Below are 16,393 nucleotides of genomic sequence, written 5' to 3' on the forward strand. Positions count from 1 at the left end.
GATAGATATTTGGTTTGATCGTCTAAGCTATTGTTTGATGAAAACGTGAAGTTTGACAAACAAGTTTGTCAAGCAAATTTGATCGTTTACAGGGCACTTTAACCGCCGGTATTTGTGTTGCCACATACATCAAAATATGAAAGAAAGTACTACACAATCGCTACAGACCATTATTGTCAATTTTCAGATTCAACTTTTTAATATTTTCCTGTCAATGTGATATTTTCTTTTCTAGATTGTTCATTTCAATTTTCAAGGCATAAATTTCAAGTTTCAATCACATTTATGAATTTAAATTATTGTAATTGGTCACTACTCCCTGGTTTGAGAGCACATTCGGTATTTTATAGACTTAAGGCTAATTAATATTCATTGTTTAAACTATTGAGTAGTAACCAGTGTCCGGCTTTTACAATTTGAAATAGAAATCATTGCATATTATAAAGACGATCTATTATGTCTAACACCAAGATGAATGAGGTTTGTTTATGCGGTTTTTCTTTATAAAATTTATATGTTGAAATGTAGACATTGTTGTGTATATACATATATGTATAGGAATACTTCTGTATGTTCTCCACTATTAGTTTTTGTGTTTATAAACAGTGTAGTAACATTTAGAAGTTTATTAGTTTTTAAGCTATATTTTATGTTAGTATATATAATTACTATACTGACAATAACCGAATGCATATAGAACATGGCAATAGGTTATTTTGACACAGACTTTCCAATAAGAAAGAGCTCTAGTGACTAGTGGCTTAAAATCACCAAACTACTTATACATATAAATCTTTTTAGTTTAAGTAGATTTGTCTTTCTGCCAAGTATGTTTAAGCTGTGATGAAAGTGGACAAAATACAGATTGATGCTGTAGTTGGTGTTAGTGGATATTACAAAAAGAGTAGTATACTGAGGGTGTTCCTACTAAAATTGTAACAAACTATTTAAAAAATCATATCAAATTATTAAGCATTATGATTTTATGTATATATCCTAATAGTTAATCATTTATTGTTGATCATTTTAGTAGTAAATTAAAGGGTTTTTACATTTTCTTAAATTTTAAAACAAAATAAATCAATTAGTTTGTTTATTATATTTATAAATTTCATTTTCTGTAGTTGCGGAGCGACATAGATGAGTTAAAAGTTCTATTAAACCAGGCAAATCGTAAAAGGGTGCAAGATTTTTTATCTTTAGAAATTCGTAAATTGGAAACAGAGTGGATTAACCTGAAGGAAAACATGAAAGAGACTCCATTGGAAGTTGTTACACCTGCACCATCAGTATCTGCTCAAAAGAAGAGGTTTCAGATTAAATTAAATGGATATGGTAATTATATCAAAACAATCTTTATTTCTAAATTTCAAGATTCAGCAGCTCAACTATTGAAGAATGATGTGGAAAAAATTATCATTAAGTTGCACATGCAAAAAATAATATCACAACTGGAGTATACTATGTAATCAAAACTATGTACTATGTATGTAATTTAAATAAAGAAAAAATATTTATTATTTAATAAAAGAGTTACATAAAGATTCCTGAACAGCTTGAGAAGTAATGCTGTTTAACAACTAGATCATTCCAAAAGTGAAATAAACATGCATTCATATTTCTAACTGCAGTGTGATCCTAGCGGTATATGTTTGCCACTCATTACAACCCTGGCAGTGCACCATTAAAGTACTTTTCACAACAAAAACTGGGATCACTGATTGTCATAAATATCTCTATTACAATGAACAATTTGTCAGGAAGAGAAAGCTAATTGACACCAAACTGTTTACTTTCCATTTTAATTTTAACCAATACATAAACATTCTAGGCTGGGATCAGTCAGACAAGTATGTAAAGGTATTTGTCACTCTAAAAGATGTTCAGACTATACCAAAAGAGCGAGTTACCTGTAATTTAACCGAGAAGTCCATGGAACTGTATGTTGAAGACTTGGACAGCAAGGATTACAAATTGGTGATCAATAATTTACTTTATCCCATTAATGTTGCTGAATCGCATTGGAAACAGAAGACAGGTATTAATTTATTTTGAATATTTTTTTAGTACAAATATACTTGCACATTCCCCCTAGTATTGCCTAGAAGAGAACACAACTTTTACTGCAAGAAAGTTAATAAATAATAAATTAAAAAATATTTCTCAATTACTGTAAGGTACCCAATTCCTAAAAGACAAATATTTCCTTAAGACTCATACGTACATTGGCAGCTTATCTGCAAATTCACTGGCACTTATGTTTTACATTTACAGTGTAAACTCTTTGTAACAAATTTCAAGGGACCAAGCATTTTTATTCATTATAAAGAGGTTTCATTATAGGGAGGGAAGGATTAATGTATGGGTATTGGGTTAAACCAAATAAATTTAACTCATTTTTACGTTATAAAGAGTTTACACTGTATATGTAAACTTCTCTCACATTAATATGTTCTCATTTATTACTCTGCTCATAATAACCCATAAAAAAGGAATGAACATAAAATGTAAATAAACAAAATTTTATGTGTAAGGCAAATAAATATATAAAAATTAACTCAAGATTAAATGTAAATTCAGAATCAAGACTTAGAGTACTGACCCCCATATTTATGTCCCGTAAAAACATATTTAATTTGATATAAGGGAGTCATACTTAATGCTAATCATCCTTAGTAATACTACTCTGAAAGTCAAACTTCATACAGAAAAAGTGGTTAGACTGCTCTTAAACCTAGATTTAAGTTTAAATTAGATTTTAGAATACAGTCCTTAGTTTTAGTACAAAAAGAAACAATATTGCAATATCAATCTACAGTTGATATCTTGTTATATTTACTGAATGTGTTCTTATCATAAAAAATCAGTGTTTCTGATGATTTCTTAATTTGGGTTTAAGTTTAATTAGGTATATTGGCTATGTTTTATATTATTAACAATATAAATATGATGATGAATTTCAAGGTTAGGTTCAACCTTACCCTTAGAATAGATCTACACTAAAAAGGATACTTATATTTAAAAAAAGCAATTTAAATGGTATATTAGTATACAGTATTAATCTTTAGAAAACTAAATTAAGCATTTCATGCAGATTATGAGTGTTAAACTAATATCTATTGATTTATGAGAAAATTAATAATATATATGCAGCATTGTTATACATTTAATTAATAAGACTTAAGAAAATTTATAAAATAATTATATGAGAGATTGATAAAATTATTGGTTTCTCATTATCTTGTTATGAATTAATGGTAGCGGTTGGAGAAATATTTTATTTGGTGCATAATTGGTAATACTTTTTTCCAGACATGGTTGTAATATTCCTTGCAAAATCTGAACCCACCAAATGGTCCCATATGACTGAAATAGAGAAAAAATTTGAAGACAAACGTAGTAACCGTTTGAAGCCAGAACCAGTTGAAACTGATAATAAGGATCCTCAGGCATCTATTATGAGTCTCATGAAAAATATGTAAGTTTCCTTATTTTATACTCTGGATCTCTTGTGCGATTGGACATTGGCTGTGAACCAATATTTCTTGATTGGAAAGTGGCATTAGACAAGTTCTATATATTATGTTCAATATGTTTATGACTCGGTTGTTCAAATACTTCATTTCGACTATGTGTTTGCGTGTTGTTCCCACGAGAATGTAAGTGCATGCTCCTATTTCACCATGCCTCCTGCTGATAGGGGACAAGTCTTTGTTTTTAATTTATGTTATTATTATTAATTACTTAAGATGTCATGTGGAACATGGTGTAATGGTTGCAGCTCCTTGCAAACGTTGTGTGAAAAAAAACATGGCGATTAAAAAGAGTGGCGGAGAGTTAATTGCCAGTTCTTCTCTTCCGTTCTACGCCCTTGATTTGAGAACTGGCAGTAAATGTAAAATTAGAAGCATTAATATGTATTTCTTTAATGACGAATCACAAGTGTACATTGTGTTACCTACGTGAATAAATGATTTTTTTATTTTAAATAAATCATTTTTAGAGGCCTTTGGTAAAAAATAGCAAATGTGTCATCCTTAATAATATTTCCGATATTATCAATATTTAAATTGAATAAATAAATTATACCACTTAATAAATTTTTCTTAACATTTTGTAAAGCTTTCAGAAAAAGATCTTTGTCTTTGATTGGTGTTGTCATTGTCAAACTAGGGATCTACTGTCTATGAATGAATAAAAACTTCAAACAATTTAGAGACAATGTAAGATTCAAAGTGTAGTGTATTAACAATTTTATTTTCATTTTTCAGGTATGAAACTGGTGATGATGAAATGAAGAGAATGATCACCAAAGCCTTCTATGAAGGGCAACAAAAAAATAAAACTAACACTTTAGATTTGTGAATTAGGTGTTAACTGGTATTTAGCTCTAAGTTAAATTGTAATCTTAAGTTTTGAAATAAAAACATATTTCAAATAACAGGTTTATTATTATTTTAAATACATTTTTTAATTTCACTAAATTTTATATTAACAATATCATTTTCCACGCCTGCATGTCTGTGTAGTTACTCAATTTTGTTTGCTGGTATAGAAAGCCACTGGGAATACCTGAAAATTAAGAAGTATTATAGACACCAATATAATAGTACAATTAGCTAGACTAGATAATCATTTTTAATTCTACTTACCAGGTTTTCCTCTTAGTAGAATCTGTTCGGTTCCAAACCTTCAAAACAATACTACATATGTAAATAGCTTGAAGAGCGTAAAACGCGGCTTGCCATGTAAATGATGAGTTTTCTTCATTAACCATGTTACTCAATGTGTTCCTTGAATAATCAAAGTTCAGTTCGTACTCGCGTGTTCTTTTGTTTTTTTCCAACTGCTGCGTCAACCTTGGTTCTCTTATCTGACGTCTAATAACTGACTGACTGATTCTTCCATTAGCACTATTATCGGTTGTTAATCTCCTGTCCACGTTTCTGTTCACATTTTGTCGCATCCTAGTATCCTCATCACTTTCACCTTTAGAGTTAGATCTTCGAATCTGTCTCTCATCAAAAATGGTGCGCCTCATCGTGTAGGTCCTTTGCTGTCGACGCTCAAAAGTTCTGTCATCATTACTCCTCAGATAATTCCTCTCTGTGTTATCTCTTAGTATTTCGGTGGATTCTCTGAATCTTTCAGCAGACCTTGTGCTATCTCGTCTGTTAATTGAACGAAGTCTTACGTCAGTGTTACGTTCGTTTATTCGGACATTCCTGTCCATACTGTTTCTAATTCTGTCAGATTCTCTGGTGTGTCTGAAAATGTTCCTTTCAGTTTCTCTCAAAGATAAACGATGGTTATTATTAAGACGAGCATCACGTTCGTTAGGATGAGAATTTCGTACTTCTCGCCTTACTACAGTGTTTCTATAAATAGAATCTCTATAATACGAATTTGCAAGATCTATATTTGTTTTTATCATGCGTTGTCTAACTTGTACGTGTGTACGAGCGTCTTGGGCCATCTGAACATTTCTTTCCCTAACAGTTGTTTCCCTATTATCTCGGACATTCATTACTTCTAAAGATCTGAGGACACCTACGTCGAGTGAACGATGATTTTCATTTTCGCGAACATTGCGTTCATAATGTCGCACTTCAGTATCGCGTTCCATAGCATACATTGCTCTTGATGCCCCGGTATTAGCGAAACTTACTCTTTCAAAAGATCGCGAAGACAAATCTCGCACTCTGCTTATAGACCGTTCATTTAAGCGAAGCTCATATCTATTTGAATGTTCATTTTTTATTTCTCCTTCGCGCCTTACTGCAATAGTCTCCACTCGTTGGTAGTCATTTGTAATGCTTCGGGATTTACGGATATCTTGCCTCAATGGTGTGACTCTTTTCATTTGGCTTAACTCAACAGAAGGAGCTACACGGTCTCTTTGTTTATCTGATCTTGTGTTCTTATTTATTGTTTGCCTATTTTCTTTATTTATGCCAGCCCTATATTGAGGACCATTTATTTTTCTAATATTATCTACAGAATCGCGGAGAAGACTGGAACTAACTCTTTTTTCAATTTCTCTGTTTATCCTGGAAACCTGTTGACGATTTTCCAAAGATCTTATCATTCTATTTTCCGAATTACTCGATTCACAACGAACTGCTCGAGTATTGTCCCTTCTTATTTCGTTAAATCTGTTCAAAGATGGCAAACGTTCCTTGATATCGCGCATTTGTCTAATATCTGATCTGGTTCGCAAATTATTTGAATTACGAAGAGTACGGCGTTCATTGGCATCATCTACTCGTTCTGCAGACAAAACGCGGTTCTTAACCAGTCTAGAATAATGTGTTTTCTCTGCTTGCCTCTGGCGAAAACTAAGACGATAATAATTGGTTTGAAAGCGACTTAAACCTTGATTGTCATTTCTAGATTGATCAGTTCGAGTGTATGTTCTTGATTCGCTTCTGTTGTCCTGCAGTATTGGTATGTCTCGATATTTCTCTCTTACTGGTATTTCCGGCGACCCTTTTCGAAGTTGTAAGTTTCTTTGAGCAAGAGATCGAATATCCGGATGATAAGAACGCAATGAGCGTTCACGAGAATATTCCCTTCCATCAACAAGACTTATGTCTGCTTTTATGGTGTTTAAAACACAAAGTAATACTAGAAGCGGAAAATTCCAGTTATACATAGTACTGCTATCCTCTTGTATTTATTATATTTTAGCTGTTGAACTGAGGGTTGTTGGTATCGAACTGACTTTGAAGCAGCCTCGCCGTCCTTTTATATCGTTTTGGCGACTGTTTCGAATAAATTTGTATTAAACGCCAGAGTGAACCCAATTTCCATTATCCTACGCGAGAGCGACTCAAGCCCTGTCACATTTTTCATTTTATCATTGAATGAATCTAAACGAATTTGTCGATACTATAATAAATTGTGTGTTACTCAGGAATACGGTGTAGAATATATTTTCGCATTGAAAAAGTAGTAAGTTTTTTCTTCATGTTTTTGAAGTTATACTTCTTTAGGCGCGTTATAAAAATTGATGAGAGTGAAATTTTACGATGCGCGCGCACCGTGACACAAAATTAACAGAATGAAGTTAGTGGCGCATGTTAGCACGCACGCCGCCTCTGTTCACTGTGTATTTATATTTATAATGTTTATCCACATGCTTTGAGTTTCTACATTTAAAACACGTGTTTTCATTATACAGGTGCGAATTTTATATGTGCGTCTAAATTACAAACAAAAGTGATTTCAATTGAATATTTAAATCAATACTAATTAATATTAGAAAATATTAATAAATATTTATTTATTTCTTTTTTCAAATGTAAACTGAACTTTATTGACTATAATAACTCCTTTTCCAGTCTTTGTGTGTAGTCTTTTTGCATGCAATCTTTTTTATAGATATGATGAAACAAACTCTGTAAATTTAATTTTATTACTACATATATAGTAAAGTATAAACTGTAAAATTACTGGATCTAGATGTAGCCTTATTTGGTACTTTGTATTATGGAAAATACATCTAATTACTTTGACAACCGGACATGGCTCATCCGTCTTTTTTGTAATCCGGTTAATTACACAAAAAAAAATTTATGTACCCAAGAAAATTATGTATCTACCCACAAATTTATCGAATTTATTGCATTACTTTAAAAGTAATGCAATAGCCATACTAGACAATAAAAGGTTTTCCAATAACTTATCAGGCAGATATTAGTAAAGTATAACGGTAAGTTGCAAAATGTCTAGGAAGAAATACAACTTATGTTGCTAGGTGTACCATTCACACGTTATCAGCGGGGTCCCAGCTGCACAAGAAAATTTGTCTCCGCGACCTATATTATCTGATACAACAGACAACTCATTGAAGCGTTTAATTAAACGGTTTACAGTAATTGGGTATAATTCGCTAGATATAAATAAATCTTACTCATGTATGTGTATCCGCGCCTTACATCTTTTATATATATATGTAGTGCAAAATACGTATTATTTTTACTAAAATTGTTAACCATATGGTTAAATACATGAATATTTATAAAATAAAATGTGTAAAAAGGCTCTGATTGGGATACCTATTAATTACTTACTATGACGATTTTTTTATGATTTTATTACTTAGCCTACCTTTTAAGTAGCTGCATACCAACTTAATCAAGATTTTGCTATGCTACGCGATAGAGTATTCGCTTTTCCGGAATAAAAGTCTAAGTACTAAATAAAACTGACTTTAGAAATTTTTCTCTCTATAGCCTTCCAGAGTAAAAAAAAAACATCAGTGGCGCTACAACCTTTAGTTCTTGGCCTCAGATTTCTGAATCTGTTTCATGATCATTTTTAAATCTAATTTGCAAGTAGGTGATCAGCCTCCAGTGCCTGACACACGCCGTCGACTTTTTGGGTCTAAGATATGTCGTTCGTGCAAATGTTAAATGCGCACATAGAAAGTCAATTGGTGCACAGCACAGGATCGAACCTACGACCTCAGGGATAAGAGTCGCACGCTGAAGCCACTAGGCCAACACTGCTCACCTCTCTCTTCCAGAGTTAAGGAATAAATAAAAAATTTAGTCAAATTGGTCCAGACGTCTTCGAGTTTGGCACTTAGCAATATATTTTGCGAATCATTATTTATATAGAAATTTTGCATAAAACTCATCAGGTACCAAGATTTTACACTATAATCTGTCAACCTTAATAAATTTATGTACTGTGGTCATCATCTAATAAGCACATATTCTTATCTTATAATTTTATTTTAGATGACTATTTAAAGACTGATAATTTAACATTTTAGGGATGATAAAGAAAAGTCAAAATGGGCAACCAAAGGTTTATTTTATTTAAATCTTAATCCTAATTGTATCCGTAGGATTGCATGACGGCGGTGAAGGGTGCTGTCGTCTTTGCAACTTTTTCACCGGCCTCCTTAGTGATTTTCTGAAAGAATAAAATTACATTAATTTCTAATTTCAATAAATAATACAATGTACTGTATAATACAATTTTCAGGTAATATTTTTGTATCATAAACATCAAATAATGTAGGTAAAAAATCATCATCAAAAACTTTTTATTTTCCTCCTAATTTCAAGAATTCTACTCATTTAAATTTGTTTTTAATTAAGTTGGGCCAAAGTACTGTTGCTGGTGATATGACCAGAACCAGTACCTACTGTTGTGCATACCCATCTATACCAAATTGTAACAACAGGAACTGTTCATACTTTCTTTATATTTAAAATACTTGGTGGAAACTGCAAGGCAATTGCAAAACTTACCTTTTTTTTATAGATTATTTATTATTTATATTACAAACCTTAAGTTTCCTCTCATATGCGATTTTGTGGATTGCCTTGAACTTTCTCTTGTCCTCTAGCTTGCGGACAACTCCACGGTACTTCCATCCAACTTCATGTGACAGACGGCCAACATGACAGTACTAGTAAAAAAAGTTTTATTTTAATAACAATATAATAACAATACTTTATACACTATATATAAATGATCGGTCTATCAGAATTATTCAATAGCAACATATTAACATTCAGTCGCAAATTACCCAAAAATTAACATCATTGAAACTATATTATTCACTTCATGTATGATAATGTGGCCATATGTTTTTATTTGGTAGCTTGAACTGTTACTTTAATTTGATAAATTTGTTTAAAGAAAGATGCATTTTCAAAAGGACTTTCAATGTCAAGATGAAATTATAATACTAGCTGTAAAGTTTCTTACTTTAATAAAAAATGTGTGCTAATTTGATTTTATTACTACTAGCTAAAGGACATAAGAAAATTACATATTATACTGATGTTTTCAAGATATTGGGTTAGACTAAGAAACATTCAGGAAAATTAAAAATATCCATAATTCTTAATGACTCTTGTAATAGACGCAACCCTTCAAAGTAAAGTTAATAATAGTTGTTTGGTAAATGAAAGCATTATGCAAAACCAATCAACATCTACCTAAAATAAAGACTAGGCCCAAAATCATGTAACCATGAGGTTATTCATATTGACTGTGCTGTATTTTGGAGTGAAGCAGGTTAGATAAAAATTTTAGTACCAACCTTACGGCCAGGTTTAAGACAGAATACTCTTAAAGCTGCAGGCACAACCACTCTGCGGCGGTTGTCATAAGGTGGGGGACAGCCGTCATATGAACGGAGTCTTCGGAGAGCATCCTTTCCACGTTCAGTCTTGTGAGGAATCATGCCTATAACAATTGCTTACTTTTAATAGTCCATTTTTTGAAGAAATAATTGGTATTGATTGTTTGAGTATTTCATAGTAAAAGGTTTATCACAACAAATCAAATAATGTAGGTATATAAATAATCATAGAGTATTAATGAAAACTAATCAAATTACACTGCATTTTTTTTGTACAGTTAAAATAAGATTAAAAACTAAGATATATTTATTAAAGATTTAAGTCATACCTCTGACAGTTTTCCACAAGATCTTAGATGGTGCTCTGAAGTGGAAAGGACCCCGGGCTGGATTGACATTGCAGCGTTTGCGCAAAAATGACATAAACTTCAACTTATTCCTGAAATATTTGTACTGAACCATTATAATGTTATTTTACAATATAATAATATCTACAAATAAAGCATTTATCAGACAAAATTATAATACAACATATTTACATTCAGTCGCAAATTACCCATTAAATAAACATCATTTTTATTCTACTACATTAGAACATACAAGAAAATTACTATGTTAACTGTTCAAGCTCCCATGAGATCGGACACATTTTTCAATATATTAATTAAATAATGTGACAAAATTACTACTAAGTAATAAAAATGGCAACCTATAATCTTAGTAATGGCATTGCTCTCACCTGAAGAAGTTTCCTGAGATGTTGATTTGTTCACATCTTACAACAACAACTTTGTTTCCTTCAAGGAGGACCTTCGAAATTACTGCGGCCAGGCGACCGAGTAAATGGCCACGGCCATCAATAACTATGGCCTGAAAGGTAAATACAAAGGAACAATTGATGAGGGGAAAATCGGAACACACCTAACCTAAAAACTATACATGACAACAATAGCCACATTCACTAACTGAGCAGAAGAAATAGATTCATCAGCGTGGGTTCGTAAAGTTTAAAGGGATGTAAGTTAATTAAACGTTATAATGGATATAAAACACATAATAAGCTCTGGTTAGCAAGGCCCACATACACGTGCACAACTAGCCGCAATGTATTCCACATTTCTCTAATAACGATGCTAAATGATATTATAATTTAAATTATAAACTTCTCAAACAGTTTATTAACTAAATTAGATAAATTATTACATTATTATACAGTTTTTAGGCTCACCTTATTGCTAAAGCCCGTCATTTTCACGACAACAAAACGGAAAAGGATAACTTTTTAAAACAAGATGGCTACCGGATCAATGGTTTTTAACAGTTGCCAGTAACAATATTGATATAAGTTATTAAAATTATACATAATAAAGTAATTTCATAAATATTACCAAAATGTGCTAATACAAGGGATTGGATAAATTCAATTCAATCTTTGTTATTTAATTAACAGCATCCTAAAATCACAACCGTCTGTTAGGTGATTGTAGCGTTTGTGTAGTATTTTCTTTAATATTTTGATGTATGTGGCAACATAAATACCGGTCGTTAAGAAAAGAAGAAAACGAACGTCACTCAAGACAGACTTTAGAGGTGTGAGATATGTATATTTTTTCCATGGGCTTGTCTATAAGAATATAAATTAATTACTCTTGTTTTGTGAAGAATAAACCAAGTAACAAAGTTAAATATGCGTTGTGATTTATTATAAGATAGAACATTCCCATATGATAATTATAGTTGAAACACATTGGCCAAAAAATAAAAATCAATATTCTGTGGCAAGCCCCCCGTAAAAATTTCTATCGCATTTTAAAATTTCTACATATTTTGATATTTGTTGTCTGTTAAACTTGTCATATGTCTAGTTCAGAAAGTAAACATTATTAAAATAAAAAATAATGAGGAATGAGAATAATGTTTAATTTGTGTTGTATTAAGTAATGAGATATTTTAAGGTTTTCTTATTCATAACTGTTTCTGGATATTTTACATGACATTTAGGAAAAACCAATTGTTTCATAACACGTCAGTTTGTATTTCTGGTACTTATGTATAGGGTTTACTGAGGGATGAGCCTAATCAGTACCTAGAGACGAAAATAGACAATTTGCGTAATGGATATCCCTTACAGAAAGATTTTAATTTACATGTTAACGTTTGCTGCATATGCTTATACTGGTATAGGATCTACTATGCTTAGAAATCTTAAAGATGCAGTTCTATCAGCAGAGTCAGTTTTCGGTGATGTGTTTAAAAATGTCATTACTGTAGCAGAAAAATTCAAGTCACTGCACGATATTTTTGATGCTGCTGTAGAAGAAGACTGTATATTTTTATGTCCAGGGGGTAAGTTTTGTCATATGTTATATATATGTTTCCTTCAGAGGTTACACAATTTATTAATTTTAAAAATGATTTCTTTCAGGCCACAAGCCTGTTCGCAATAAAAATCATTCTCCAAAATCTGATGGCTGTGGCTCATTGGGGTTTGAGATATCTTCTGAGTATTTGCCACTTGAACAAATGACAAAATGTTGTGATGTACATGATATTTGTTACGATACATGTAATAGTGGAAAAGAGATCTGTGATTTGGAGTTTAAGAGATGTCTTTACAGTTACTGTGATACATATAAAAGTATTAATGTTGCTGCCGATGCAATTACAAAAGGTAAATAGCATATTCTTTAGACAAATACAAAAATTTTGGGCTAGTGTGTAGTATTACCATATTAGAATATTCCAATTATTTAAAATATCCTGCTTGTGATAAAGATTTAATCTTATAATTTCACACTCATTCATGCCCCTTATATTTTTATGATTGAATCTGGATTTCAAATTCATGTGTGTATCTCTTGTGTACTTGCCAGTCTTTTTCCTAAGGCCAACCTAATGTGCCTGCAGGCCTTTATTCTACTTTGACCAAATGGTTAATATTTTAAAAGAAGCTGCATAGGCTAAATATCTAACATTTATTGTATAATGTAGTTAAAAGGATAACTAAATAACATACTCAACTAATTACGTGTAATTATCTGACACTTAAAAAATTAATCACTTGAATACTTTGTAACATTACTTTAGTACAGCATATTTTGTTTTTTCATTTACAGGATGCAAGGGTGCTGCAAAGTTATTGTTTACTGGAACACTGACATTAGGCTGCAAATCATATTTAGATGCTCAAAACAAGGCCTGCTATTGTCCTCCAACAAAAAACAGAAATAAAAAATATGCAACAGGAAATGGGGACTTATGATATTTTTTTATCAGAGAAGTGTTTTCTTAGCCACAGAAGTACACAGTAGTCTAGATTATGATTATAAAACTAAGTAACATCTATTTCATTATAAGAAGTTTTTCTAATGTGGAGGAAATGGGTATATAAACAAAATAGTAGTATTTTTAAATTTATTTGTAAGGTTAGGTTTAATTTTAATTTTTGATATTTTAATGGCTGTGATATTGCTGCTTAATAAAAGAAATAATTTAAGCAGTAAGTTTATACAGCACATGCTACAATTTGTTTTGTTATCATTGTTTACTAGTCATTATAGTATTTTATTTACCTGCCATGCCATCAATTGCACATTGTATTCGGAAAAATAATCTCATATTTTATTGTTGAAACTATGCACATGAAGGCAGCTAAAATAAGTTTGGTGCTCATTTACTGCATATAAGGAAAGAGATAGATACACCTTTTGAAAATAAAATAATAACTTTTATATCAATTTTTATTTTAGCAATAAAAATTACATCTTACCCTTTTGGGTTTACATATTTTCTTAAAAATATTTATATGCTAAATTTTGAGTATAGGCCCCCTAGAAGTCACTGAAAATCATGAAAATTTAAAACACACAAGATATAGATTTCATCAATGACAAAGGCCATTATTAATAAATAAGATATTTTTACAAACTAATGGACGCAGTCAATGCATGTTATATCTTTACACAAGTCAAGCTTAAAAAAATAAATGTAAATAAATGCATTCAATAATATATTATTTACTTTGTTTGCTTTTACCATGTAAAAAATGATAAGGAATTGCGATTAAATATCTTTTTAAATAATCATGATTATGTTAAGAGCTCTTTGATTTCATCCTTTTCTGCCGCCTCAATATAAGGTGTGCCATCTGGTGCTTTTCCATTCTTGGAGGCCCCCTAAAAGCATTTTTTTTTCTATAAAGACTAGTTTCTACAAATTCACTTATAGAATAAAAATTATGATCATGTTCAACATGTTAATTTATTATTAATTACGCAATTTTTCATACAGTGTTATTACAGATATTTGATTCATATAATTAAATAGTTGAAGGACTTAACTACATAATATTTTTTATAGTAAAAATGTTCTTACATGTTTAAGCAATGTTTTGACACAATCTGTGTGGCCTTCCCAAATAGCTGCTAAGATCACAGATATACCATGTTTATCTTCAACCTAAAAATAATAAAAGATTGCAAGAAATTGGTATTTATCTTTACTATTATAAATTTTCTTACGCATTTTGTCATACATTAGGATCAGCCCCCTTATCCAATAAGTAATTCAAAACAGCAGTTTGACCATAGTCTGCAGCATAATGAAGAGGAACTCTGCCATCAATCCGTGCATTGACATCAATTTTCTAGAAAATCCCACAAAGTTTTACACATTAAGAAAATATAGCAGCGGAACTTTAGTAATAGATGTTATAACAACTAAGCAAAATTAAAGCAAGCCGGACGACAATAAGTCTCAAGCAATTTTATGGTTGACGAGTTCGCGACATCTTACGTGCTTCTCCACGATGTCTTTGACTTGATCAATATCGCCATTTTTAATTCCCCAAACTAATTCGCTCATATTTATTTGTTGAATATCGTAGTTATCAGTAAAAACAAGAATATAATTCCAAATTTCTCCTTTTCTTTTCTGAAAAATACAACAGATTATTTATTAAACTGACAAGTGACAATTAACTAGACAATCTTGTTATCGATTATAGAATATATATTATAATGTCTTAGATGTAGTAAATAATATTATAATTTATATATAATTAATTATATTAATGCCTCATTTTCATGACTATGAATAATAATAATTTAAATCAGATAAAAATGTAGGACAGATATTTTTAATACTTGTTTTGCGCACACATTTTTTCGTATGATTTTGTTAACTGAAGAAAGGACACAGCCCGGAGAAGCCCTTACTTATCTTAAAATGCATAGTTAATATTCTTTGAGTATTAAGCCAGAAAGGATACGCGCGTCCCCCTCTGTCAAAGTACGAACCCGCTGGACATACGCGTTATATAAAACTGTTTCTCGACCCTTCCGCGCCATTCCGGTATGACGCTTGTTAGTGTAAAGAGCTCTGACAAAAATGACTGGATGCAGTGTATTCGGCTGTAAAAAAAGGTCTGACACATCGAGTGTACAAAAAGACAACGTGACATTTCATCTGTAATGTATTTTCTTAAGTAATATTATCGTATATTATAAGAATACGTGAAAATCAAATAAATATTCATTGCCGAGTAATGCCGAGTCAATGTTGCCAGTTTATTGCAAAGTTCCGCACTACAACGTTTTTTGTGGCTTAATTTTTTTATTTGCATAATTTTTTACTAACAGATGGTACTTACATAGCGATCATATTGTTCAATGACTTAAGTAAATATGCTTTACTATTGATTAGTTGTCCTGTTCGTGGATTCGCTCACAAGTACTTTGAAGGTTTACCCGACACTTTTCTTATTATACTAATGTCTTTAATTAATGAAGAAAGGACGTGAAAAATTATAAAAATTTATCACATGAATTTATCCTAATAATGGTTATTTTCCTAAGTTGGTATTTAGCCACACCAACGCCGGTTTACGTCATTTTAGAGAGGGGACACATACTATTTTTTTATCGATGAATTATTGAACGAATGAACAATATAATGTAATTATGGATACATTTTTTTAGTTTGAAATAAAACAGTTTTATTTTTATTATAGATTTCCAAAAGACCCTATCCGTCGACAACAATGGATAAAAGCTTGTGAAAATCATAAGACCATGGCTACCCAAACGTACAAGTAAAGTTTGCTCCGATCATTTTGATACGTAATGTTTTTGTTGCTGGCTAACAACTAAAGAAAATTAAAGGAATCAGCAACACCTACTTTGAATAATATTCATATTAATAAATTTTATCGACATTCCTTATCGACATGGTGGTAGCTCTAATTATCTCGGGATTGTTGCGTATGTGTACTGTACATGTAACGTG

General features: G+C 31.2%; 5 protein-coding genes and 1 non-coding gene across 6 annotated transcripts; 2 read left to right on the plus strand and 4 right to left on the minus strand.

The window, feature by feature from the left end:
- Positions 1 to 209: 209 nt before the first annotated feature.
- LOC125060814 (calcyclin-binding protein) lies at positions 210 to 4,441 on the plus strand. The gene is made up of 5 exons (XM_047665894.1): positions 210 to 480; positions 1,125 to 1,335; positions 1,832 to 2,038; positions 3,313 to 3,478; positions 4,272 to 4,441. The coding sequence occupies exons 1-5, from the start codon at positions 457 to 459 to the stop codon at positions 4,363 to 4,365; spliced, it is 702 nt and encodes a 233-aa protein (XP_047521850.1). The 5' UTR covers positions 210 to 456; the 3' UTR covers positions 4,366 to 4,441.
- LOC125060813 (myosin-3-like) lies at positions 4,428 to 6,817 on the minus strand. Its single transcript, XM_047665893.1, has 2 exons — positions 4,653 to 6,817; positions 4,428 to 4,572 (listed from the first exon to the last, which is right to left on the minus strand). The coding sequence occupies exons 1-2, from the start codon at positions 6,653 to 6,655 to the stop codon at positions 4,530 to 4,532; spliced, it is 2,046 nt and encodes a 681-aa protein (XP_047521849.1). The 5' UTR covers positions 6,656 to 6,817; the 3' UTR covers positions 4,428 to 4,529.
- A 1,987-nt stretch (positions 6,818 to 8,804) lies between these two features.
- On the minus strand, positions 8,805 to 11,472 carry LOC125060868 (60S ribosomal protein L13a). Its single transcript, XM_047665978.1, has 6 exons — positions 11,337 to 11,472; positions 10,848 to 10,978; positions 10,438 to 10,547; positions 10,067 to 10,212; positions 9,305 to 9,427; positions 8,805 to 8,925 (listed from the first exon to the last, which is right to left on the minus strand). Exons 1-6 carry the CDS (start codon positions 11,355 to 11,357, stop codon positions 8,842 to 8,844), a joined length of 615 nt encoding a protein of 204 aa, XP_047521934.1. The 5' UTR covers positions 11,358 to 11,472; the 3' UTR covers positions 8,805 to 8,841.
- LOC125061061 lies at positions 8,987 to 9,056 on the minus strand. The gene has a single exon (XR_007118967.1). It is a non-coding gene; the product is annotated as a small nucleolar RNA SNORD34 (small nucleolar RNA).
- Positions 11,473 to 11,929: 457 nt separating the features above from the next.
- Positions 11,930 to 13,839, plus strand: LOC125060869 (group XIIA secretory phospholipase A2). Its single transcript, XM_047665979.1, has 3 exons — positions 11,930 to 12,454; positions 12,534 to 12,779; positions 13,225 to 13,839. Exons 1-3 carry the CDS (start codon positions 12,223 to 12,225, stop codon positions 13,368 to 13,370), a joined length of 624 nt encoding a protein of 207 aa, XP_047521935.1. The 5' UTR covers positions 11,930 to 12,222; the 3' UTR covers positions 13,371 to 13,839.
- LOC125060870 (myotrophin-like) lies at positions 13,835 to 15,083 on the minus strand. The gene is made up of 4 exons (XM_047665980.1): positions 14,903 to 15,083; positions 14,643 to 14,753; positions 14,483 to 14,566; positions 13,835 to 14,283 (listed from the first exon to the last, which is right to left on the minus strand). Exons 1-4 carry the CDS (start codon positions 14,969 to 14,971, stop codon positions 14,197 to 14,199), a joined length of 351 nt encoding a protein of 116 aa, XP_047521936.1. The 5' UTR covers positions 14,972 to 15,083; the 3' UTR covers positions 13,835 to 14,196.
- Positions 15,084 to 16,393: the final 1,310 nt, after the last annotated feature.

This window comes from Pieris napi, chromosome 22 (assembly GCF_905475465.1).
Source record: "Pieris napi chromosome 22, ilPieNapi1.2, whole genome shotgun sequence".
NCBI classification, from domain to species: Eukaryota; Metazoa; Arthropoda; class Insecta; order Lepidoptera; family Pieridae; genus Pieris; species Pieris napi.